The sequence below is a fragment of the Petaurus breviceps genome, unplaced genomic scaffold, assembly GCF_028583685.1.
Source record: "Petaurus breviceps papuanus isolate PSGF00001 unplaced genomic scaffold, PetGlider_PUasm1.0 77, whole genome shotgun sequence".
In the NCBI taxonomy this organism is placed as follows: domain Eukaryota; kingdom Metazoa; phylum Chordata; class Mammalia; order Diprotodontia; family Petauridae; genus Petaurus; species Petaurus breviceps.
This window is the reverse complement of record NW_027186492.1, coordinates 5,458,147-5,485,841: the sequence shown is the minus strand read 5'-3', so window position 1 is coordinate 5,485,841 and position 27,695 is coordinate 5,458,147. Positions and strand designations below refer to the sequence as shown.

The 27,695-nt window shown below is 36.2% G+C and overlaps 1 protein-coding gene across 6 annotated transcripts in view; it reads left to right on the top strand.

Annotated features, from left to right (window-relative positions):
* The window catches only part of ZNF106 (zinc finger protein 106), an 85,240-nt gene that overhangs the window by 46,376 nt on the left and 11,169 nt on the right, over positions 1-27,695 (top strand). For all 6 annotated transcript variants that reach the window (XM_069105838.1, XM_069105843.1, XM_069105842.1 and 3 more), the window contains 5 exons: positions 8,418-9,192; positions 9,827-9,882; positions 13,926-14,071; positions 18,783-18,917; positions 23,505-23,621. In XM_069105838.1, the coding sequence (XP_068961939.1) occupies positions 8,418-9,192; positions 9,827-9,882; positions 13,926-14,071; positions 18,783-18,917; positions 23,505-23,621 (1,229 nt within the window). The remainder of the gene's footprint in view (positions 1-8,417; positions 9,193-9,826; positions 9,883-13,925; positions 14,072-18,782; positions 18,918-23,504; positions 23,622-27,695) is intronic.

Genomic DNA, 27,695 nt, shown 5'->3' with positions numbered 1-27,695 from the left:
CTGAATCAGTAAATTAACTTAAGTAAAATTGTCATTTTTATGATAATGGGTTAGTTTACTCAAGAGCAGTTATATTTCTCTAGTTGTTTAGATCTCCCCTTATTTATTGTGAAAAGTATTTTTTAATTGTGTTGCTATAGTCCTTGGGTTTGTCTTGGTAGGTAGACTCCCAAGTATTTTATATTGTCTACAGTTATTTTAAATGGAATTTCTCTTTCTGGCTCTTGCTGGGTTTGTTGGTAGTATGTAGAAATACTAATGATTTATGTGGATTTATTTCATATTCTTCAACTTTGCTGCAGTTGTTAATTGTTTCAACTAATTTTTTAGTCGATTCTCTAGGATTCTCTAAGTATATCATCATGTTATCTGAAAAGAGGGATGGTTTTGTATCCTCGTTACCCATTTTCATTCCTTTAGTTTCTTTCTTGCCTTATTGCTGTAGCTAGCATTTCTAGTACAGTATTGAATAATAGTGATGTTAATGGACATCTTTGCTTGACTAGGGAGGCTTCAAGTTTATCCCTATTACTGAAGCTCTTGGTTTTAGATGGACAGTATTTGAAGAAAGGCTCCATTTATTCCTGTGCTTTCTAGTGTTTTCAGTAGAAATGGGTGTTGGTTGTATTTTGTCAAAAGCTTTTTCTGCATCTATTGATTTAATCAAGGTTTTTCTTGTTATTACTGATAGGGTCAGTCCTAATTTTGAACTAGCCCTGCATTCCTGCTAAAATCCCACATGGTCATAGTGTATAATCTTCATTATAAATCTCTGTAATCTCCTTGCTAGTGTTATATTGAAAGTTTTTGAGTCAATACTCATTAGGGAAATTGTGTTGTTTTGTTTTTCTCTCTTTTTGTTCTCCTTGGTTTAGATATCAATACCATATTTATGTCATAAAATGAATTTGTAGGACTCCCTTACCTATTTTTTCAGATATTTTATATAGCATTGGAATTAATTGCCCCTTAAATATTTAGTAGAATTTACTTGTGAATCTATTTAGTCCTGGGGATTTTTTCTTAGGGAACTTGTTGATGACTTACTAAATTTCTTTTTCTAAAGGAGTCATTTAAGTCATTTAAATATTTTGTTTTCTCTTTTGTTGATCTGGACAGTTTATATTTTTGTAAATATTTATGCATTTCACTTTGACATTTTTATTGGCATGGAACTGGGCAAAATAATTTCTTATAACTTTTAATTTGATCTTCATTGGTATTCTTTAAAAAAAAAAAACAAATTAACCAACAGTTTATGTATTTGTTTTTTCATAAAAAGAACTGCTAGTTTTATTTATTAGTTCAATGGTTTTTCATACTTTCAGTTTTATTAATTGCTTCTTTGATTTTTCAGGATTTCCGTTTTGGTGTTTAATTGGGAGATTTTTAATTTATTTATTTTTCTTGTTTTTTTAGTTGCATGCCCAATTTGTTGATCTGTTCTTTCTCTCTTTTATTCATATACATATTTAGAGATATAAATTTTCCCTTCAGTATTGCTTTGACTGTATCCCATAAATTTTGGAATGTTCTCTCATTGTCACTCTCTTTAATGAAATTATTGATTGTTTCTGTGGTTTGTTCTTTGACCTATTTGTTCTTTAGGATTAGATTATTTTGTTTCTAATTCACTTTTAACCTGTGCTTCCATAACCCTTTATTGGATGTAGTTTTTATTGCATTAATATATTGCATCTGAGAAGGGTACATTTAATATTTCTGCTTTCCTGATTTTAGTTGTAAAGTTTTTATGCCATAATACATGATCACTTTTTGTGAAGGTGCTATGTACAATTGACAAAAAAACCATACTCCTTTCTGTCTCCAGAGGTCTGTTATATATTTGACTTTTTTAATATTCTGCTCATCTACTTGACTTCTTTCTTAATTTATTCTATGATTCGATTTGTCTGACTCGGAGAGGAGAAGGTTGGTCCTTCCTCACTAGTATCGTTTTACTTTCTATTTATTTCTGTAATTCATTTAAATTCTCCTTTGAGAATTTGGATGCTATGCCATTTGATGCGTATATGTTTAGTATTGATATTACTTCAATGTTTATGGTTCCTTTAGTTTCCCTTTAGTTAAGTCTGTTTTTGCTTTTATTTTGTCTGAGGTCGTGATTGCCATCCTTATATTTTTTACTTCTACTAAATCATAATAGATTATGCTCTAACCTTATATTTTAACTCTGTATAGGTGTCTGTTTCATGTGTGTTTCTTGTAAACAACAAACATATTGTTGGATTCTGGTTTCTAATCCATTCTGCTTTCCACTTGTGATTTTTTAATGAGTTCCATCCCATCCACATTCAGAGTTTTAGTTATTATTAGTTATCCTCTCTCTCTTTTTATCCTGTCCCTCCTCTAAAGTCAGTTTTTCTTCTGAGTACTGTCGTCTTTTATCTGGTCTCCATTTTATTACACACCTTCCCCTCTTTTTCTTAAACCCTTTCCCTTCTTACTTCCTTATTGGCTAAGATAGATTATCTATTACTAATATATAATTCTTCCCATTCTTCTTTTCCCGGGGCATCCTTCTTTCTTGCCTATCCATTTTTTTTTTTTACATCATCTCAATATAATCAGCTCACTCCTATACCCTCTTTTTGTATAGAGTCCTTCTATCTGTTCTAATAATGATAAAGTTCTCAAAAGGTAGATGTTTTGTTCCCATATAGAAAGGTAAATAGTTTAATCTTATTGACTCCTTTATGACTTCTCTTTCATGTGTTTATCTCTTGAGCTTTGTATTTAAATGTCACATTTTTTTCTTTGTCCCTGGTTCTTTCTTCAGGATTGTTTGAAGGCTCTCTCATTAAATGTCCATTTCTTTGCTCTTCAAGAAATGTGCTTTGTTTTGCTAGATAGATTATATTCTTGGTTGTAATCCCAGCTCTTTTGCCTTCTGGAATATCATATGCTAAACCCTCCACTCCTCCTATGTGGTAGTTGCTAAGTTTTGTGTGATCCTTACTATGACTCCACAGTATTTGAATGATTTCTTTCTGACTAATTTTGAAGTATTTTCTTTTTGACCTGGGAGCTCTGGTATTTCACTATAATATTCCTGGCAGTTTTATCTCTTCTTGATCTATTTTCTAGGTCATTTGTTTTACTCATGAGTTATTTTATAATTTTTTTCTCTTTTTTTCATTCTTTTGTCCTTGTTTTTTTGTTTCTTGTGTCCCATGGAATTAGTGTCCACTTGCCCAATTCTTATTTTTAAGGAATTATGTTCTTCAGAGAACTTTTTATTGTTTTTTCCCATTTGGCCAATTTTGCTTTTTAAAGAGTTCTTTTCTTCATTGAATTTTTATAACTTTTTTCCATTTGGCCAAATCTGTTTTTTTAAGGAGGTCTTTTTTTTCTTCAGTGTTTACTTTTCCTCATTTTGTTCTTTTGATTTCATTTCTTTACCTAATTTTTCCTCTACTGCTCCTACTTGATATAATCTTTTTAAAACTCTTTTTGGAATTATTTTGGGGCTTGTTTCCAATTTACCCTGCCCCCCTCGCCCCAGAGGGGTGGTTATTTTAACTTCTTTGTCTTCTGAGATTGCTTCTTGAGATCTTCCTGTCATTATAGTAACTTTTTATGGTTGGGTTCTTTGGTCTTTCTTTGTTCATTTTCCAAACTGTTTCTTGATCTGGAAGTTTAAGTTAATGTTGGTCCCTATTCCTGATCTCAGAGGGTAGGTCAGAGCTCTGATCTGGGGGTTAGAAGTTTTTAGTTCTTCCAAGTTGATTTGATCTGATGAAAGGAGTAGGCACTGTTCTCTTGACCTGCACTCTGATGCTTAACCAGAAAGGGCCACTGATTCCTTGCCATTGCAGTTGATATTGTTCCTCATCCCTTCACCCTCCACTCCTACTATTCTTCAGAGTCTCTGATGCCTTGGGACAGGAAGTGTTAGTGCCTCTCAGGGCTCCCACCACCTCTTGATTCAAAGTACTCTTCTCTGCCCTGGAGCTATGACCCGGAAACGTATTTAGGGTTGCTATACAGAGTCTGGTTTTACATTCTGTACTAGCACACTTACAGTCTTTTTTTGACCAGATGCCAGGTCCCCTTTGTCTTGAGAGCACCAGAAGTTCTGCTGCTTCTTTCACCACTGGTGTTTCATCCACATGGACTCCTGATCATCCTCCTTCCCTGTCACAGATCTCTTTCCAGCCTCTTATGGTGTCTTGGGGTGGAAGAAAGTGTCGCTCTGACTTTGTTGACTCTGCCAGTCCAGTGTTCAGTTTGAGGCACAATTTTAAATTGTTTGGAGGGGGCATGTTGGGAGAGCTCAGCTGAGTGCTTTTCTGCAACATCATCTTTCCTAAAGCTTTCTTAACAGTTGCCATTAGAACTTCTCTGCCTATTCACCTCTCTCACTACCCTGACTTTTTCTTAGAATTCCCTTGTGAGATCATTCATTATTATAATTTTTCAGAGACCTGGTAATTAATGAAATATTTTCCTAAATAGTCTCTTCAATTGTTTAGGTAATGATGATGCTGCCATTTTCAGTCGTATCATTGAGTCAGTTGGATATTCTAACTATATCCTTTAGGTATCTTATATTTTATTCTAAGTAATTCAAACTCAAAATCTTCTAAGTCTTCTTACATAATGAAAATTAGGCATTGGTACATATTCAGTTTTTCATTTTTGTTTCCATTTCCTTTAATGGAGCTTATTTTATTTTAGTAATCAGTTGTTTTTGTGCTGTTCCTCAGAATGTTTAACTCTGCCCTTTTCTGGTAGTACCTTAATTTATCCTTTTTTACTGAAATTCATTTGTTATTTTAAATTTCCAAAATTGCATTTTTATCTTATCTTACTTTGGTGTTAGCTCCTGCTTTTTTCTTTTTAAATGGCATAATGCATTTGCCTTGCCCTGTTCTAATTCCTTTTTTTCCCAACTCAATTCCTCTTAACATGACCTTCAGTACTGTTGTTTATCAGTTAATTACTTTTTTATATTAATAAATATACCACAGAGTTCTTGCTATGCATACTCTTTTGCGATCCTTCCCTCCTTCTGCTCTTCCCATGGGGCCCCTGCACCCTAAATTCAGTAGGAGATTCATATACTGTGGTTACTATTTTAAATGACTCAGCCAGGAAAGGCAACTATCTACTTTTTGGTAATCTGTTTTTCCATATTTTGGCAGTTACCTTCTTTCTTAAAATGTCACAGATGCTTTTTCTTTAAGACACCTTTAAGACTAAATTTTCTATGCATTTCTAATCCCTTTAGTTTGGCTAACTTTGCAAACAAAACTTTTATCAGAATTAGGACTTTATCGTTTAAAATAGAACAGGGTTGAAAGTGGTACCAAAAAACAAACTGGAATATTGTGTAAGTCAAACTAAATTTGGGGTCAGAGGACTTCAGTTTGAATCTAAACTCTTGAAATTTTCTTTCTTAGTGTTGTTGGCAAGTTTCTCAGCTTTTAGGGTCTAAGTTTACTCATATGTAAAAGACTTTGAGAGTAAATGGCCTTTAAGGACACTTTCACTTCTAAATCAGTGACCCTGTGCTACTATCATTTCCAAAGTAAACCTTTTTATGCACCCGCACCCACACACATCCACCCACCCCATTCAAATTTCCTATTTCAATTTTTCCTATTTGCACCAAAACAGTTTACAGTACACTTTAAGATTATATTGACTTATCTGAGGATATTTTGCCTCATAATTTCGGTATTACTAAGTTTAGAGTAAAACTGCTTTGACTCCAGTATTCAAAACTGCTTTCCCTATTCTTAGGGACATTTTAATTTCAGAAAGGTTCTCTTTGGCAAGAAGAAGAAGGAAAGCTTTGTCCAGGATTCACAGTCAAGACTGTATGACCAACCTACAGAGATGAGGATCTGAAGAATATTAGGAAACTCCCACACAATAATGCACCAAGACCAAATTCTAGGGATTATAGGATGAATGATTTATCTGAGATTCCCTTCTGGAGCCATTCAGTTAAGGTCAAAATGAACTTTAGCATAACTACAGGGGATCTTAGATATATGGCAAAAATGGCACAGCAAGGAACAGCAGAGCCAAAAGTTCCCAAGAAAATTGAAAGTTCAATAGAATTTCTCAAATGGAGTATTCTAATATCCAAATGATAACTTTCTAGATGCTCTTATTCTAGTGTTTCACCTCTCACGTAAATTATCCATGTGAATTATGTATCAGTATACCAAGAGGGAGAAGAATGGGTTTTAGATTGCCTCAACTATTAAATCCTGCATCTGCCTACCTGTACACTCATTGATATTTGTCTGCATATATTTTCTATTTGAACCATAACAGAACTTCCCTTGTTGGTGATTTTTTCCTATGTGTGTTCCAAAAGTCTCACGAGTTTAGGATCTTTTAGCTTTGGTGATCACACAACTTAACAGACTATCCTAACAACTTACCCTAATATGAGACTTTACTTGAAAATGGAATTGTGTATTTATTGAGTATACAAAAGTCTATATACTAACTTTGGACAAATGGCCAAACGACTTCATCAAAACCAAAGTTAATCAGGTAAGTTTTTTTGCATGAGAAACTTACCTTTAATAACTTGACAGTGAATGTCAGAACAGTACAGACATAAAGGGTATACATATGCAAATGGAAGAGATTTGGTGCATACATGCACGACAGTGATAAAATACATGTACTTAGAACACTAGGAAGAAAATTGAAAGTTCAAACTTAAAGAGTAGATAGGATAGGATAAAGATCTGTCCTGGGACTTGCTTTACCAAGTTAATATAGATGTGGATGTTTATGACATATCCACTTTTTGATCCCAGGGATGAATTTTTCTTTTTGTCTTCATGTTTTTCTCTTCCCAATTTCTGGCTTTTAAAACATTCTCTTTGAAGCAGTTGGATTTTGCCCACTTAATGGGTGATCTATTAATTCCTATTGATGTAGGAAAAAAAAGTATCAGGTACTCAAGAATTAAACCACAGTACTGTGAGATGAGACAGATTTTTTTCCCCCCAAGATCCCAACCTGGAAATTGTTAAATGAGCCATTTATACTTTTACTGATCCTGCTTTCTTTTAATTCAGGGTAGAATTTTGTTAGTTTCTAACTTGTATTCCTTCAGATATTCTTTCAAGGAGTGTAACCGTCAATACTCAGTCAAATTGGGCCTGCTTTTCTGAAAAAGGAAGTCAGTTGGGTTTCATAGTTTTCCTCAGTCCTGCCTTCATAGGATTGCATCTCCATATCTTTCCACTGTTCCTAGTTACCCATCTTGGACCAACTAGTCAAATTAAGCATGGTGCTATAGAAAGAAATATGTACCGTGTTTCCCCCATAATAAGACACTGTCTTATTTTTTTTTGGACAGAAAAACACCAGAGGGCTTATTTTCAGGGGAGGGCTTATTTTAATGAACATTGACAGCAATTTTAATAAACAGGTAAATGTGAACAAAAAAATGTACCAGCAAGCAAATCACTGGGGAAGAACAGGATGACGTGCTCACTGCTGCAGCTCTGATTGGATGCAGCTCGGAGCGCTTTCACGAGGAGGGGGGGACGGTGCACAGTGCATACAGAGGGTACCGTAATGTAGCGTGTAGCACAGGGGATCACCTTCACTACAGTAGCAATCTCAATAGGGCTTATTTTCGGGATAGGTCTTATTATTGGGGAAACACGGTACCTTGATTTCAAATTTAAGTTCTGCTTCTTATTCCATGTATGACTTTGTGCACATCGTTTGATCTGCTTATTTGTAAAGGCTTAGACTAGAAGATTTAAGAACTCTGCTAGCCCTAGTTCTGAGAGCTTTTCTCTTAGGGCTATGACATGCCTTTATGCACCTCTGAGATCAGCCTGCTAACAGAAACAAAACCAAACTGTTGATTGAACTTATTTTTAAAGCAACTACCAAGTCCTTGAAAAATTCCTATTAGATTTTAAAATAGTCATTATGATACTGATAATTAAGAATTTAGGAAGTCTGGTTTTTTTAAGCAAAAGGATGAAAAGCCAGACATTTTATTTGTATGTAGGGGAGTATGAAAGTAATTTAAATGTTGCTGTCTGATATAATATTTCCGTTAGTTTTTATTTTGTTTTTTTTTAGTTAGTAAATTTTAAATTTGAAAGTTGGTAACCTAAAAGAATACATTGTAGAAATAGTTTTCAAATACTGAGTTTCTAAGTTGTTTGAATCAAAATGGATACCAGAAACCATCTATGCCCTGCAATAAAGATGGAAGCTTCCCTGGCTTAGACTGGAAAGATAGAATTTGTTCCCTTTGAGATATATATTAGCTAAAATGATTATGCTTTACTCTGAATACAAATGACACAAAATAACTATTATTTTAGATGAAATCAGTTTTTTGTTCATAATTTGGTACAAAGGAAAATGCAGTAATTCTGCCTTCCCTTCTTTAGGAGACATCAGTGGCAACTATTCATTGTACCCAATCATCACTGGGACATTTTCCCTGTCCCATTTAACAGAGAGTTTCCAGAATGCAAGCCAAGAACTGAAGTCATCCCTGGAACAAGGTGGTACCAGAAGAGTAGAACAATCTGCTTCCCAATTAATTGATCCTCTTATAAAGAAAGAGGGGGAAGTATCAACCAAAAATAGCACCATTGTTGAACCTTGTAGTAGCTCCTTTTTGAGCCTGACCTTTCCTTCACAAACTCCTTTGGAGAAGGAACACACACTATTGGCTGAACAACTAGCAGAATCTACTCTGACTTCAGCTGAAAGCAAAGGAAACAAGAAAAAAAAGAAGCTCAGGAAGAAGAAAACTCTGAGAGCAGCCCATGTACCTGAGAACAGTGACACAGAGCAGGATGTCTTTACTGCCAAACCTGTAAGGAAAATCAAGGCTGGAAAGATGAGTAAAGGAGGAAAAGTGACAACGTCCACATCCTTGGAACAGGAAGATGGGAGAAATGGTCAGGAACAAGACAGAACTAGAGATGAGCCTGACAGTGACTCTTCCCTGGAAGTTTTTGAGATTCCTAACTCTCAGTTAGAAGTGGTAGCCATTGAATCATCTGAGTCTGGAGAGGAGAAACCAGATAGTCCATGTAAGGATGATACCTGGAACTCTACAGAGCAATCCCTGCTGGAAGCATCTCGCTCTGGGTGTGATGAAGTCAGCTCTACAAGTGAAATTGGAACACATTATAAGGATGGCATCCCCAGAAGGTAATAACTTCTTGGCTGAACAGCCTGGCTCTCACTAAATTTTCTTTCTACTGTGAATCAGCATTTATATAGATTATATCTATTACACATACTCATGTGGAAGGCGGATGGTGTATATATGATCAAAGGGCTAGAGCAAGAGATAATCCAGTGGATAGTTGCCTGTTTCATTGCTATCCCCAAGATGTCAAAATAACAAACAAACAGGCCTCTTAGCTATTGTTGCATGTAATTACCCTGACAAATTTATGGGAGAACAGAGGCAAAAATCATAAAGGACAGTCAGTCATTGATGGGTTGTCATCTCTATCATTGGAGGGAATACCCATATTAATGAGAATACAGATTCTTTTTTCAAATTTGAGTAAGGGGGAAAAGATGGAGAAAAATCACACCTTATGAATTGCATGAAATAGACTTATTTTCTGTTTGAGGATCCATTTTTAAAAGTATTCACTAAATTGCATATTAAGAGTTTCAGTTAAGCCAGAATCTGGTTTGGTGGATCTGGGGTGCTGATTTGGCCAATCTAGCTTACTATTTTAAAAGCCTACCTTGAGTTAGAAGAAAAGCTTTCATTTTTGGTACTTTACCTGTTAATATTAATGCTGAGGTGTTTGCTTTTCGTTTATAGTGTGGTTGAAACTCAGACTTCCATCTCCTCGATAAAGGGCTCAAAGAATTCTTCAGGTATTTAATTTGATCAACCAGAAAAGTATTATTTACATTTATTAAGGATTACTGCATAAAGTTATATTGCATGTACTTCCAAAAAAGAGCCTACTTTTTCTGTTTCTTACCTAGCTAGATTGCCTTGGTCCACTGCTAACTAGCATGAGGTAAAATTTAAAATAGGTAAAGTTTTTCTTGAGCTACTTTTCAGTCCTTTTTTGGGAAAACTAATTCACATGAAGTATTTTAAGATGTAACTCACTATAATGCTCCTTCCAGGGATGTTTGCATCTCAAGAATACCATTTAGAGAACACAATGCCCAATGGAAGGAATAGATCTGTAACTAGAAAGACAGTATGGTATAAGAGAAAGAACTCTTGAAGTTTGGAGGGATTTTGATTTAACTCCCACCTCTAACATTTATTTTCTATGTGAACATGGCGAAGTCAACTGATTTCCTTTCCTATAAAAAGTAACAATCTCAAGGTTGTTTTGAGTCTCAAATTCGATAATATAGGTAAATACGGTATAGATTTTATAAATCATAAATCACTTTATGTCAGCTCTTTAATATCAGTTATCAAACATTTATTAAGTCCTTACTGTATACATGTCAGACTGTGTGCTTAGCACTTAGTGGTAGATTTTGAGCAATTTTATAATTTCTTTTTATCAGTGGTAGTAAATGGTTAGGCGATGGTTTATTGTGGATATTGTTAGACCTAGGCAGCCATTCTTTTAACTGAAAAGACATGCTTCAGAAATATAAAATACCCAAAATAACAAAAGATAACCCAATCTCAGAATAATAAAATAACAATAAAATAATAAAATAACCCAATCTCAGAAAAAGCAATTGAATTGTAAAGGAACTACCAAAGAAAAGCACCCCTGGTACAGGTGAATTCAAAGGAGAATTCTATCAAACTTCTAAAGATCAATTAGTACTCATACTTCACATATTATTCCCAAAAATAGAGAAAGAAAGCACCCTACCAGAATCCTTTTAACAAAAATAAAAAATACAGTACCAGTATCTAAACCAATGAAGAATAAATCACAGAAAGAAAACTGTAGACTGATATCATTAATGAATATTGACCCATTTTAAACGAAATCCTGTCAAACAACTATGCCAGTTTATCCAAGAAATCTTTCATTGTGACCAAGTTAGATTTCCATCAGGGATGAAAGAATGGTTCAACATCAGGAAAATAAGCAACATGATCAATCTTATTAAAAACCAGAACATCTAAAAAACATATGATAGGGGTGGCTAGGTGGCACAGTGAATAGAGCACCGGGCCTGGAGTTAGGAGAACCTGAGTTCAAATGTGGACTCAAACACTTAACACTGGCTGTGTGACCTTGGCAAGTCACTTAACCCCAGTTGCCCTGCCCTTCCCCCTCCAAAAAGCAAAAAAACCCCAAAAAACTAAAAACCATATGATTTCAGTAGATATAGAAAAAGCTTTTGATAAAGTGCAACTCTTTTTATGCTAAAAACCTTACAAAATATAGGCATATATTTTAATACCAGAGAAAACGTCTATATAAAACCCAAATCTAGCACTGTATACAATCAGGATACACCAGAACCTTTTCTAACAAATACGGGAATCAAGGATGGATGCCCATTCTTGCCACTATTATTTGATATAGTCCTGGAAATGCTAGCAGCAATAATAAGACAATAAGAAAGGCATAAAGATAAGTAAAAAATTGATAAAACTGTCCCTTTTTGCTGATAATATGGTGTACTTGGGAAATCCTAGGAATTCAGCAAATATACAAATTGGCACAACTAATAGTTTTATCAAAGTTGCAGGCTATGAAATAAATCCTCAAAAATTAGCATCATTTCTACATAATAACAGTGGGACCCAAGAAAGAAAAATAGAGGGGCAACTAGGTGGTACAGTGAGTAGAGCACTGGCCCTGGAGTCAAGAGGACCTGAGTTCAAATGTGGCCTCAGACACTTAACACTTACTAGCCATGTGGCCTCGGGCAAGTCACTTAACCCCAATTGCCCTACCTTCCTCCAAAAAGCAAACAAAACAAACAAACAAAAAGAAAAAAATAGAGAAATCCCAATCCAAATGAATGAATTAATAGAGTATCAACCTACCAAAGCACACAAAAGAATTGTATAGATCCAATAATAAAGAACTTAAATTAGCCGGAGGAATATTTTGTTCTTTTGGTTAGGGTGTGCAAATACAATAAAAATAACAGTACTACCAAAGTATTTTATACTTTTAAAGCTATACCAATCATATTACCAAAGATACTTCATAGAACTTGATAAAATAGTAGATGTATTTCTTTGAATAAGCAGAAGGTCAAGTGGAGTGATTAAAAGAGGCAGAGATGGGGGGGGGGAATGTCTTCTAGACTTCAAAATATAGTCACCAAAAAACATCTAATATTTGTTTTAAAAAAATAAATCATTGGAATGGACTTGGCAAAGAAGAATTAGAAACAATGGAACTCAAAAGTCCAATGTTTGACAAATCATCCAGGAAAAAATCTTCTTTAGTAAAAACTGGTGGGAAAACTTGAAAACAGGCTTAAACCAACACCTTTCACTATATTCCAATGTCCATTCTAAATGAACATGTGATCTGAATATTGAAGATTCAACAACTTTAAAAAACTAGAAGAGAAGCAGGTCAATATACCTCATGGTTATGGATAGAAAATGTATTATTCTTACCCAAATGAAATAGAAGCAAGTGCAAAAGATAAAACATAACTTTAATGACATGAAACTGAAAGCTTCTGTGTATAGACAAATTCACTTATGATAAGAAATGAAGCAAAGTGTCAAATTTCTTAGATGAGGGTTTGGTATCCAAAATAAATAAACAACTAATAAATATACAAAACTAATAGCAATTCTCCAATGGATAAGTGGTCAAAGAATATGAACATTCAATTCTTAAAACAAGAATTCACAACCAAATGAAAGAATACTCTAAATCATAACAATTAGAGAAATACAAATTAGGAAAAAACCTCAGGGTTATACCTTACACCCTGAAAATTGGCAAAGATGACCAAAAAAATTGCAATAGTCATTTGGTTGTGGAATTATCAGCACAGTAATACATTGTTGTGGGAGTCATGAAATGGTACAGCCATTTAGGAAAGCAGTTTAGAATTGTACAGATAAAGTGACCAAAATGTCCATACCCTTTGATCCAGAGACTTCATTACTAGGTTTCTACCCCATCAATAAGAAGAAAGTCCTCATATACTACAAAATATTTATAGCGAGGCTTTTTGTGTTAGCTAAGAATTAGAAGTACCTTGGATGCCCACTGATTGGGGAATTGGCTATACAAATTGTATTATGTCAATGTAAAGGAATATTGCTGAGCTGTAAGAAATGATGTGTGTGATGAATGAAGAGAAGCATTGAAAGATCTATAAGAACTGATACAGGGTCAAGTTAAGCAACCTGCTGAAAAAAACAATGCGGGCTGTGAACACCATAATGTAAATGCAAAGAGCAACCCCATACTGAAAAAAAGAAAAGTCAAAAGGGAATGTAATAGAAGTATAAAGATCAAGCATAACTTGAGTGAAAAGATAGGAGAGAGGTCAGCTAGATGGCGCAGTGAATAGACCACCGGCCCAGGAGTCAGGGGGACCTGAGTTCAAATTCGGACTCAGACACTTAACGCTAGGCATGTGACCTTGGGCAAGTCACTCAACCCCAATTGCCCTGCCTTGCTCCCTCCAAAAAAAAAAAAAGAAAAGATAGGAGAGGACACTCCAGTCCCCCCGCCCACCGAAAGTTGTATTCCACAGGTGTTACACATTGCACACGTATTTAAATCTTTTCACTGTACTGATCAGTCTCATCTTGATTTTTTTTTTTTTTTGGTGAGGGGAAAGGGGTCTTTAAAAAACACTTGTTATTGGCTAGCTCTCAGGAGGGGAAATGATAATGGGGATAACTGTGATGATCATGTGAAAAATAGAAGACATCGACAAGAGCTTAATTTAAACAGAGAAAGAATGTAAAGAGAAAACATACCCTTACCTTATAGAAATCTCTTCAGAGCCCGGAGATGATGATGAACCCACTGAAGGAAATTTTGAGGGACATCAAGCTGCCGTGAATGCTATTCAGATTTTTGGGAACTTATTGTATACCTGTTCAGCTGATAAAACAGTTAGAGCCTATAACTTGGTGGTAAGTAGACTGACTTCCTTGTTTCCTTTTGTAACTTTGGTCTAGCAACACCTTGTTTCCCCCATAGAGAGTTAAAATTTCATTATTCATTGCTGCCAGTTTCCAAGAAAATAAATTCTTAGTTTTTAAGTTAATCTTTAATGATTTTACTTTCCCTTGTAGCAAATGGATTATGTATATGTAAGAAAAACAGTACTTTCTTTTGTCTAAAAAAAAAATAACTTGATGTTCAGTTCCCTACTCAGCCATTTGATATTTGTGTGACTGTGAGAAAGTTACTTAACCTTTTATCTTCTTCCTCTGTAAAATGAAGGGATTGGGCCCAGGCAGCTAAGGCTCCTTCTTCCTAAGCTCTAAATCTTCCTATCCTGTGGTAATAAGGATTCGTCATTGCTATGGCACAGTCATGACAATGAATTTGTGCCCAGGGTCTAACTGAAGCTAGGCAGTGGCCCAAGAAAATCCCCTACCCCGGGACAAAGGCTTTGTGCTTGTTCGCTACGCTAGAAGTAGGTATAGGAGCTCTCCTAGCCCATTGTTCTCTTTGGAGCATAGTGGAGATTGCTAGAAAGAGAAGCAAATTACTGCATTTGGGGAGAAGGTTAAATCCACAAATTGACACAGTGTGTTGAATCTATACATGAGTAATAAATGTTGAATTCAAAGAAAAAGCATAGGATATGTATTAAGGACAAATAAGGCTTTTGGAGGCAATTTTTTTTTTAAAGTTTTTATAAGGATTTGTATTGAAACTAATCTAAGGACATAACCAATTGCTTCTGGAATCTGGTTATGATCTTCAGTTATACAAATACAATGTCAACCACCAAACAGTTTGCTACTTTTGTGCTTTTTTTTTTGGAGGGTGGAAAGCAAGGCAATTGGGGTTAAGTGACTTGCCCAAGGTCACACAGCTAGTTAAGTGTCAAGTGTCTGAGGCTGAATTGGAACTCAGATCCTCCTGACTCCAGGGCCAGTGCTCTATTTACTGTGCAACCAAGCTGCCCCTGTGCTTTTTTAAAGTGATTTTTAAAAAAAAATTATTAATTTACTTTTAGTTTACTACATTCAGTTCCACAAGATCTTGAGTTCCAGATTTTCTCCCTCTCCTCACCTTTTCCCCTCTATGACGGCATGCAGTCTGATATAGGATCTACATATACCTTCACAATGAAACATTAGTCAAGTTGTAAAGAATTATAAACAATGAAATGAACAACGAGAAAGAAGAAACAAAAAAGAGAGCTAGTAGTTTGCTTCAATCTGCCTTCAGACTCCGTGAATCTTTCTCTGGGTTTGGATAGCCCTTTCCATCATGAGTCTTTTAGAATTGTCTAATAGCCTTGCATTGCTGAGAGGAGCCCAGTCCATCAAAGTTAGTCATCACAGATATAATGTGTCTCTAATTGTGTACAATGTTCTCCTGCTTCTGCTCCTCTCACTCACCATCAATTTATATGTCTCTCCAGGTTATTATGAAGTCCACCTGCCCCCTCCCTGCCATTTTTATTTTTTGCTTTTTTTGGAGGGCAATTGAGGTTAAGCGACTTGCCCAAGGTCACACGGCTCGTAAATGTTAAGTGTCTGAGGCTGAATTTGAACTCAGGTCCTCCAGACTTCAGGGCTGATGCTGTATTCACTGTGTCACCTAGTCGGCCCTGCTCCTCATTTCTCATAGCACAATAGTATTCCATTACATTTATATACCACAACTTGTTCAGCCATTCCCCAATTGATGGATGACTCCTGGATTTCCAGTTCTTTGCCACCACAAAAAGAGCTGCTATAAATACTTTTGTACATACAGGTGCTCCCACTTGCATGATCTCTTTGGGATACAGCCCTAGAAGTGGTATTGCTGGGTCAAAGGGCGTGCACATTTTTATAGCCCTTTAGGCATAGTTCCAAATTGCTCTCCAGAATGATTGGATCAATTCTCAACTCCACCAACAGTGCAATAGTGTTCCAATTTTCCCGCATCTTCTCCAGCATTTATCATTTTCCTGTTTTGTCATGTTAGTCAATCTGACTGATGAGATGTGGTACCTCAGAGTAATTTTGATTTGCATTTCTCTAATCAAGAGTGATTTAGAGCATTTTTTCATATGCTTATACATATCTTTAATTTCTTCCTCTGAAAACTGCCTGTTCATATCCTTTGACCATTTATCAATTGGGGAATGACTTGGATTCTTAGAAATTTGACTGAGTTCTCTGTATATTTTATAATGAGGCCTTTGTCAGAGATACTGGTTGTAAAAAATTCTTTCCCAGTTTTCCACTTCCCTCCTAATCTTGGTTACATAAGCTTTGTACAAAAACTTTTCAATTTAATGTAATCAAAATTAATCCATTTTGTATTTCATAATGCTCTCTGTCTCTTGTTTGGTCATAAATTTAAAGTGCTTTTTTTTGGGGGGGGGAAGGTAGGGCAGTTGGGGTTAAGTGACTTGCCCAAAGTTAGTTTTTGTGTTAAGTCTCTGAGCTCAGATTTGAACTCAGGGACTCCTGACTCCAGGGCCGGTTCTCTATTCACTGCGCCACCTAGCCGCCCCTAAAATGCTTTTTTATTGATACTTTTTTTCCTATACCATATTTATTTCCAAAAATATCATTCACATTTTCTTATTCAGCAAGCTATCCTTTATAATAGGATTTTAAAAGAAAAAAAAAAGCACATCAACTATATCTGACAACAGATGCAATATTCCACAAGCCATTGTCCCTTGCCTCTGTAATGAAGGGGGAAGTAAAAGTATTGTCTTTATGCTGTTATGATATATGCCGTTGCAAGAATTTTTTTGACCTGCTAGTCTTCTAATGTGTTTTTAGTTGACAATTTGTTTTTCCCTTCATTCTTTCTTGAGACTATTTTATGAACTGATTTTTCAGTTCATTATTAAGCTCCTACTATGTGCAAGATTTTAGAGATTTTTTATAAAAGCAACAAAGGCACTTGCTTTCCACTGAGCAGTACAAAATATAAACATATAAATAAATGTGAGATAATTTGAAGAGGGAGAGATTACTAACAATAAGAGGGGTCCAGAAAAGACTGTCTGCTCCAGGATGTAGTCCCTGAACTGAACCTTGAAGGAAACTAAAGATTCCAAGAGCCACAGGTGAGAAGGGAATTCATGCCAGGCATGGAGAAGCCTAGCAAGAGCAAGAGATAAGATGCATCATTCAAGAACTATCACTAGGCCAGTTGGGTGAGCTGTAGAGCATGTCAGCATAATTAATAGGAGATAAGGCTGCAAATACAGGCTGGAGCCACAATGTGAAGAGCTTCAGATACTAAACTGATGAAATCATATTTTATCTTAGATGCAATAGCTAGTTACTAGAGATTTAGAGTAGGAGACTGGCATAGTCATAGATGCACTTTAGGAAAAATGGTTTTGGCAGATCTGTGGAGGGTGGAGACTGTCCTTGGACACACAGCACTCAGGAAGAAGGAAGTATTAGAAACCTCCCAGACATAGGGCACTGCATCCTCCTGACCAGAACCAGGGTCTAGGAAACAGGAAATGAGAATGTTAGGAAATCTCTCTCTTTTTCTGTCTCCACTCAGTGTAGCTTTTTCCTGTTTCTTCTAACAATAACTATGTAATCATAGGCAAATCATTAACCTCTATGATGCAGATTATTTTTTGCTTTTTGGAGGGGAGAAGGCAGGGTGATTGGGGTTAAGTGATTTGCCTAAGGTCACATGGCTAGTAAGTGTTAAAATGTCTGAGGCTAGATTTGAACTCAGGTCCTCCTGACTCTAGGGCTGGTGTTCTATTCACTGTGCCACCTAGCCACCCTGAGTCATTAACCTTTATGGGCCAGTTTTCTCACCTGAAAAATGGGACTAATAAAACTTGTAATATCTACCTCTTAGGATTAAATAAGATACTATATGTAAAAGCATGTTGCCTTTAAAGTGTACCATTACGCACAAAGCACCACAGTCAATGTAGATTACAACAATAATAGTCTTTGCCCATAGAGAATTTGCAAAGCTGACAATAGCAATGTAGGGTAGAGGGGTTACTAAATGGGGGCAAAATTACTAAGCAGGAGGGGAAATTGAAGTGGAATTCCTTTCTGGTGAGAATTAATCTGTGCTTTGGGAAGAGCATAAGGCCTCTAAGGATCCACTATGAACTCACTGATTATCTGTTTAAAGTTATTTAATGCATTTCAACCTGAAATAACCTTAAATGAATCATTGCATTCAGTTGTTTTGGCGAAAAGACCTATAGGCCGTAGCTTTTCTCTTCAGAAGCATTGTTCTTTAAAGCATGAAGACCAATTATGGGGAAGAGCTGTGTTTTACTCTAGAAGAGTAGGACCTATTGAAAGTACCTGGTGTGTTTGTGCTTCCAGGCCAGCAATAATTCCATGAGCTGTTAATCCCTGTTAAATATTTCTAGAAAGCCATATTTCAGAAATGTAAGCATCTAGGTATACATTTTTTAATTAATGCTTCCTTAATTTGTGTATTGGGGAGATCCCTTCCCTAAGATAGGAACTTCCTACCTTAGGAAATAATATGCTAAAGTATGCATATGCTGCTGTATTATGCCTGAGTTATTTGCTGTATATGTCATAGGCTTATTTTTGTGGACTTGTGTCCTGAAATATGAAGGTATCCCGGAAATAGTATTGATATTTCATATATATCACAGAATAATGTACTCATCTCTCCTGGGTTTTGCTTTAGACTAGGAAATGTGTGGGTGTTTTTGAGGGCCACACCTCCAAAGTGAACTGCCTTGTGATTACTCAGAGCAGTGGAAAGAATTCAGCCTTGTACACCGGTTCCAGTGATCATACCATCCACTGCTACAATATTAAGGTAGGCATACCCTTGGTGAATTGAATGATGTCTTTTTGTCTGCTTATTATGTAGAATGGGGACATTGAAGGCCCGATAGGGCCTTTCTATGCCTTTTCCTTTGCCGCTTTGATTATTGAGGATTGGCCTCTTAGTTATTCTAGAGACATAATGTGATATCATAATCCAAGAGATAATCATCTTAGGACATTTTGGGGTAAGAAAGAGTAGTGTTTCAGGGCCAAAACCAGGCATATTTATTATGGAGATGAAGGTCTTTGGGTACTCTCATCTCCTCTATCGATATCCCTCCTTTCTTCCGGCCCTTATCTCCCAGCAGTCCATCCTGTGTGGCTCCATCATGTTCTCAGGTGGTGGTAAACTCATACTGAGCTAAACCTCATTAATGTTTGACCTCTTAATTGCTCTTGAACATGGCAAAACCTTCAAGACCTAAAAGAATTTATTTATAATAGCAGAATTACAGATAGTGATGCTTATTATTTTTTAGGCAGAGGATAAATACTGCTCCTAAATACCCCTGGGCATAGTACTTGGGTTTGTAGAGAGAGGAATCTCAGCAGAGGGGAACATTCTTCTAAGGCGTCTTCAGTTGTGTGTCTGTCTATAGGCTTGACCAGGCTGCCTCATGTGCCAGAAGCTTCACTGCCAGAGGTGGAGAATGAGCCTTCCTCTTCTGTAGCCTGTCTGTCCTAAGGCCTTCAGCCTTGTCCACCCCTCACTTTTTTTGTTGGAAAATAAATGACAGTATAACCCATATAACTCAGTAGGATCTCTAAAAGTTTTCCAACCCCTTAGGTGTCAGGAAAACAGGGAGAAATTATCTAGTTGAAGGAAATATATAGTTCTAAAGCAGTGCAGTGCAGAGTACTGGGTTTAAAATCACGGAACCCAGGTTTAAATACCTGCTCTGTCACTTTTCTCTGTGACCTTGGGCAAATCACTCTCCTTCTCTTGGACTCTGTTTCCTCATCTGTAAAATAAGTTGGTGGTCCCAGAGGACTCATAATGTTCCTTACAACTCTAAATTTCTGACTCTATGAGCTTCACAACAACTGTGTGAAGTATAGGTGGCACTAGTAAGGGACATCTTTATGCACATTGAGACAATAAAGGATTGGAGAAAATGGTTTGACCAAGATTCTGCAAATAAAATCTTTCATACTCTAGTCTTTTTATTTCAAATCCATTACTCATGAAAAAATCTAAAGTATAATCAGTATTGAGAAATTAAATAATATTATTCTCCTAAGTGTTAGAGGCCCTAAGGTTGTGACATCTAGACATTCCCAAAATTTGAGACTGGTTCAGTTCATAACATAGGTATTTTTTTTTTCATTTATAGTTCCAAATGTTCATAGGGTCATAGAGTTTAGAAGCCATGTAGTCAAATTCCCATATTTTACAAATGAGGAAACTAAGGTACAAAGTGGTTAAAGGACCTGTCCAAGATCACAAAGCTAGTAAGTGCCTGATGTGGGATTCAAATCACCAGGCATTCCTGATTCCCTAGTCCACTGCCCTATTCAGTATATTTCTTTTATGTTATATTCTTCACATGTTTTTATTCTGTATCAGACTACAAATAAAACCTTGATTACCAGACTAGTTCAAAGAATAAAATGTTTGGATTCATTTTTTTTCTGAATTGCTGATTTTATTGCCGATTTATTGTTTACTCCCCCCTCACACACAGTTTATTAAATTATTTATTTTTCATTTTAAACATTCACTTCCATAATTTTAAAATTTTCTCCCCCTTTCTCCTCCTCTGTCCCCAAGATGGCTTGCAATCTGATATGGGCTCTGTACATACATTCCTATTAAACTTGTTTTCATATTAGTTATGTTGCATGCAAGAACTATAACAAATGGGAAAAACGATGAGAAAAACAAAACAAAATGAATCAAAACAAAAGAAAATAGTCTGTTTCTTTCTGCATTTTGACTCCATAGTTCTTTTTCTGGATGTGACTGGCATTTTCCATCATGTGTCCTTTGGAATTGTTTTAGGTCCTTACATTGCTGAGAAGGGCTAAGTCTTATCAAAATCAGTCCTTGCACACTGACTGTTAATGTGTACAATGTTCTGGTTCTGCTCCCTTCACTCAGCATCAGTTCGTATAAGTCTTTCCAGATTTCTCTGAAGTCCACCTGTTCATCGTTTCTTATTATAGCACAGTAGTATTCCATTACATTCATAAACCACAATTTGTTTAGCCATTCCCCAATTGATGGGCATCCCTTCAATTTCTAGTTTTTGGCTACCACAAAAAAAGTTGCCAGAAATATTTTTGTACATGTGGATCCTTATCCCATTTTTATGATCTCTTCAGGATACAGCCCTAGAAGTGGTATTGATGGGTCAAAGGGTATGCACATTTTTATAGCCCTTTGGGCATGGTTCTGAATTGCTCTCCATATGGTTGGATCAGCTCACAGCTCCACTGACAATGAATTAGTGTCCCAGTATTCCCACATCCTCTCATTTTCTTTATCATTATCATTTTCTTGTTTTGCTATGTTTGCCAGTCTATGTTTGCATCTCTAATCAATAGTGATTTAGAGCATTTTTTCATATGACTATAAATATCTTTAATTTCTTCCTCTGAAAATTGCCTGTTCATTTCCTTTGACCATTTATCAATTGTGAAATGACTTGTATTCTTATAAAGTTGACTCAGTTCTCTATATAGTTTAGGAATGAGGCCTTTATCAAAGACACTAGTTGTAAAAATTCTTTCTCAGTTTTCTGCTTCCCTCCTATTCTTGGTTGCATTGACCTTGTGCAAAAACTATTCAGTGTAATGTAATCAAAATTATTCATTTTGCATCTCATAATGTTCTCTTTCTTTTGTTTGGTCATGAATTCCTCCATTCTCCATAAATCTGACAGATAAAATATTCCTTGCTGCCCTAATTTGTTTATAGTATCAGCTTTTATATTTAAATCATGTACCCATTTGAACTTTATTTTGGTATATACACTGTCAGACAATCTGTGCCCAGTTTCTGCCATACTATTTTTCAGTTTTCCCAGCAGTTTTTGTCAAATAGTGATTTCTTATCCCAGAAGCTGGGGTCTTTGGGTTTATCAAACAGTAGATCGTTGTAATCATTGACTACTGTGTCTTGTGTACCAAACGTATTGTTTACTCTCAATCAAAAAAATTTGTTTTTGTTTGAACTTGTGATTTCTGGGCTTTACAAAATATATTCATCTGTTTTCAAATCTATAATCTTTAACATACTACATTTACTTACTGTGAGACTTCATAAATTGTGAATTATCATTGTGTAGGTTACTTCTGGTTGTTCAAATCATATTAAAAAAGTATAGGTTGTTGAGGTGACATTCCACAGGACATTCCCTATACTTGTTTTTACTAAGAATGTACTTGATGTAAGTGGTTTTTGTTGTTGTTGTTATTGCCTTCTCCCTTCTCAGTAAATTCCAAGTAATTAAAGATTTTTTGGTAATGGAAGTCTTCTGATTACAAATTCCCCTCCTTTTAAAAACATTTGCTATTATTTTTCTTTCAACTGGCAAAAATCTATTTTCTTTCCTTTCCATCCCTCCTCTTCCATTGAAAAACCCTTGTGACACCTACGCATAGATGAAACAATTTCCCACATTGGGCCACGATTCAAAAATATGTCGAGTATATTAGTTCTTTTTCCTGAATTAAATTATTTTCAGCATGCTGTGTCTTTAGGTATATCTTGACCATAAAGGTAAGAACTGCTTTCTTTCATAAACCTGTTTTCCTGTTTTCAGAATGCTTTATCCTTTCATTGCCCCTAAGACACAGAACGACCAGTATCTTTGTTATGGGTTTATGGTTGTATTGAACCTGACGTTTGACATTGCTATTCTAGATTGGTCCAGCATATTTATAATCAAAGGTTTTTTTCTTAACCAGATCTTTCTACTGTTACCGCTCAAACTGCAAGTCACTTAAATTTCCTATAATTATTCATTAAAGTTTAGTCACTGTCCAGTCAATTCATTGACTTCAGTTGCTTAACAGTATAGATACACATGTGACATTACTGCACTGTTTCTTTTAAAACGTTAAATATCTGAAACACCAAGTTTTGTTTTCCAAGTGAATATAAAATAATAATAGGAGTACAAAAATGAAGAGAGAAACAAAAATTCCTTTGAGCAAATCTACCCCCTTAGAACTGTAGTTATGGTTTTGCAGATTTAGACAAATTTATCTAAAGACTGAGGATGATCTGGGAAATAAATAGTACCTTGTAAACTATATCAAAAACTTGCTTCCTTAAATTCTGAAAGCATTCAGATGACATTGAACCTTACAGAATAAGACATAATGATCATTCTACAAGCTTTTTAACTTTGAAATTCCTACAGAAATTGTTCACCTTTAATTGTAGATGGGGTAGATTGAGAAAAACTAAACTTTTGAATCTTTTATTCAAAGAAAGATGGAAGGGGGGAGGGAGGAAGGATTAGGGTAGGAAAACTGTGCCTAATTTTATAATCCTTTAGCAGAGGAGAATTTCACTATCTGTTGCCAGGAGTCACTGTTAATTTGGACCTTTACCCCACATTTTCAGACTAGAGTGTGTTTGGAGACATTACAACTGGAAGACCGCATACTCTGTCTTCATAATCGATGGAGAATACTCTATGCAGGCTTGGCGAATGGCACTGTAGTCACCTTCAGCTTAAAGGTTAGTGGTTGACAAAGAGGCTATGTTGCTATGTCTGCTTTTTTTTTTCTCCACTGAGAAATTTTTTTCCCTTCCTTTTGTTGGGAAAGCAATGGGATGTGCCCCATCAGGTTGTTCTCTTCCTTTTGATAAGGGTAAGTAGAACCCAACCCTGTGTTCTTTTTGTCCATATACTCCCACATCAAGAAGCTCTGAGCCAAACTCTCGTTCATCACAGGTTCTTCTTACCTCTAATAGGTAAAATAGATGAAAACTTAAAGAAGTTAAATGTACTCAAGCCTAGGTTTCTTTGCCTCTAACCTTGTGGCCTATGACCACCTAGGAATTTCATGACCTATTTTGTTAAATTACTCATAATTAATACTGTTTCTATCCCCTTTAGAAGAAAAACTTTATTCGCTTCCATCTCTAAAGGTTAATGTGGCTCTGGGGGCCTATCATCTTTTGGTTATCTATACTGGTTATTATAGGAACTTGCTTTTTTTTACATTTTAAGAAATTTTACTTAGTTTCTTTTTTTTATTATAGGAACGTTCTCTAACAGTTTGCAGCTTAATATTTGCAACATGTTTTGATTCCTAACTCTAGCTGCTTGTTTTTCCATGGTGTGGATTTTATCACCCCCATTCCTGTATACACATTCAAATAAAATTAAGCATTTAATGACTATCTACTCTATTTACCTTTGGATACTAGGTGCTCTGGCCCATGCTGTGCATTGAACTTGAAGATATATTCTTGTCTAATATAAAAGAATAATAGCCAACAAAACAAGAATATGCCTGGGTTCATGGGAATGTGAGATTAGCTAGGATGGTAGGAGTCAAGCAAGGCTTTGTAACAATATGAGCAAGTCAGCTTGATATATGTGTGTGTGTATGTTTGTGTGTCAGATGATGAAGAGGAATGGATGGAGTGAAGTTGGATATCAAAAGGATGGAAGTGTTAAGAAGGACTCCCGAGGACTCCCTTGAAAATCAAGCGAAAGAACTTATATTTAATATAGGAAGCTGTAGGGAACCTTTGGATATTTTAGCAGGGAGTTGACTTCATATAAATAATATTTTTAAGAAGATGAATCTGATAGTACTCAGGATAACTTGAAGTAGGGAGAGTATATGATTAACGAAACCTGGTAGGGGGCAATTGAAATAATCATGTGTGAAGGGGATAAGAGCCTAGATTAGGTGGTGACTGGAAATACAAACCTGAGAAATATTTCTTGCCAAGCAGTTATGGATTTAGTGACAGACTGGATATAGATGATGGAAGAAAAGAAAGAGTCATAGTTGAGATCTAGGTTTTATATTAGAAATAATCCAGAAGAATCATAGTGCATTGACAGACAGGGAAGTCAACTAATTTTTGTCACAAGAAAGTGATACTGAGTCTCAGGATAGTGGGAAGCTGAAGTGTAAATGTTCCACAGACATTTATAGATCAAAAAAGTTACAGGATTTTAAGGCTGGTCAGGGACTTTAATAAAGGCCATCTAGTCTAGTCTTTTCATTTAAAAGATAGAGCACTGGAGTTTTGTTGAGAGAGACAAGACTGGAGACATAGATTTAGGAGAAAACATCAAAGCCATGAAAACTGAAATCACAAGACTAGAAGAGTTATTTGAGGAAGTGTGTACATACATTTGGGAATATGGCAAGGCAGGAGGTGTGGGTATCTGCAAAGGACCAAGGAACTTAAGGAATACTTGGTGAAAGAAAGGGAAGAACAGGGGCGGCCAGGTAGCACAGTGAGTAAGAGCACCGGCCCCAGAGTCGGGATGACCTGGGATCGAATCTGGGCTCAGACACTTAGCACCCACACAGAAACACCTGGCCGTGTAACCTTGAGCAAGTTACTTAACCCCTATTGCTTAGGGGCGGCCAGGTGGCACAGTGAGTAAGAGCACCGGCCCCAGAGTCAGGATGACCTGGGATCGAATCTGGGCTCAGACACTTAGCACCCACACAGAAACACCTAGCCTGGTAACCTTGAGCAAGTTACTTAATCCCAATTGCTTTTTTTTTTTTTTTTAAGTAATTGGGGTGATGAGTAGGGAGTGGTAGACGATTCAGAGTGATATTATGAGCAGTAAGAGAGTGGCAGGGTGGTTGGGAAGTAGTACTGGGCAAGAAGGAGGAAGCCACTTCCCCTTTCTTTTCCATTGAATTAGGAAGTGGGAGAAGATGAGGTTTCCATGAGGGGGATGGCAGTAAGAGACGAGCATTCAGCATAGAGCCATGGTTAAGTGTAATAGTAAAGGTAAGTATTGTACATAGAAGCTAAAAAAATAAGTTTAGGGAAATTTATTTTTATTGGAACTGGGATTTTATCTTTTCTGAAACAACATAAAAAGGTTGGAGTAGACAAAATGGTAAAAGTTTACAAATGGTCTTAGAAGAATTACAAACTGACAACAGTTGATGAAAGTTGCTTTGAATCATTAATAATATGAAAAATGCAAATTAAAACAACTCAGTCCTCAAAGTAGCAAAGATGGTAAGAAAGAAAATGGTATTGGATAGGCTTAGACGTACTATGTCACTATAGGTGTGTCTGTGAATTAGGCCAAACTTTCTGGAAAATAATTTCAAATTATGTGAAAAAGCCATTAAGCTATTTAAACCCTTTATTACAGTACCTTTTGTATTCCAGGTATTTGTGCTGGGTACTAAAAATACAAAGACAAAAGGGTAAACAGTCCTCTGCCTTCAGAGAGTTTAAGTTGTACTCAGAGGAGACTAGCGCAAATACAGATGGATACAAAATGAATGCAAGCTGATATTAGGAGATAGATAATCAGAGCTTAGGAGAAAGGGGAAAGTGGCACACTTGCTGACCTTTGAAGAAAACTAGGGATTCTGAGAAAACGGAGTGAGAAGGAGTACATTCCAGGCACAGAGGACACACAGTGAAGGGATGTGAAAGCCGGTGTTCATTACAGTTGGGGAGGCTGTAGGTATGGTGGGGAGTGATGGATAATAGGGCTGAAAAGGAGGTTGGGGCCAGGTTGTGAAGGGCTTTATGTGCTAAACACAGGAGTTTATATTTGATCCTGGAGGGAATAAGGAGCCACTGGAATTTGAATAATGAAATGATGTGGTCAGGTAGGAACTTTAGAAAAATCTGTTTGGCTATATGAAGAAAGGTATATTTGTGTCTTAAGCAGTACTGGATCTCTCCACTTCCCTCTTCCCCCTTCCCTTTCCATATTTCTATATTTTCTCTTTCTGTTGAGGGCATAGTCCTGATTCACAACCTTGAACTCATCTTAACTCTTTCTTCTCCTTTATCCCTCACATTCAATCAATTGCAACATCTTATTGACTTTACTTCCCTCTACAGTCTATCTCATATTCACCCCCTTTTCTCTACTCACTGCAGTCATCTTAGTTCAAGGCCTCATTGGGTCTCTCATCTGAATTATTAAGAGTAGCTTTCTCATTGGTCTCCCTGACTCCAGTCTGTCCTATTCCTAAAGAATAGGATGACCATATCAGTCCCACACACAGAAAATTCCAGTGTCTTCCTCTTGCTTCTTGGGTAAAATACATATGTTTATATTTGGCTTTTAAAGCCTTTCACAATTTGTTTCAGCCTCTCTTTCCAGGCTGATTGCACTTTACTCCCTCCCCTTCTTGGAATTTCTGTTATAGTCACATATATCAGCTTGCTTTGCTATTTCCTGTACACAACATTTTATCTCCTGCTTCCTTACCTTTGTATAGGCTACCCCCCATGCTTGGACTATATCTCCTTCCCTCCTAAGCTTCCTTCAGAGCTCAGCTTATGTGTCACCTTCTATAGTAAGTTTCTTAGGTGTCCAGTTGTTGGTGCCTTCCCCTTGAAAATGACTTAATATATAATTTAAATTTAATTTTCTATGTTCTCCCAATCTAATATAAGCTGTTTGAGGGCAGAGACTTTCTGGTTTTTTTTTCTGTCTCTGGTCTTAGCATAGTGCTTGGAACATAGTATACATTTAAATGCTCCCCTGAATTGAAATGAACTCAGTGATCTCACTATTGGCCATATATATATATATATATATATATATATATATATATATATATATAT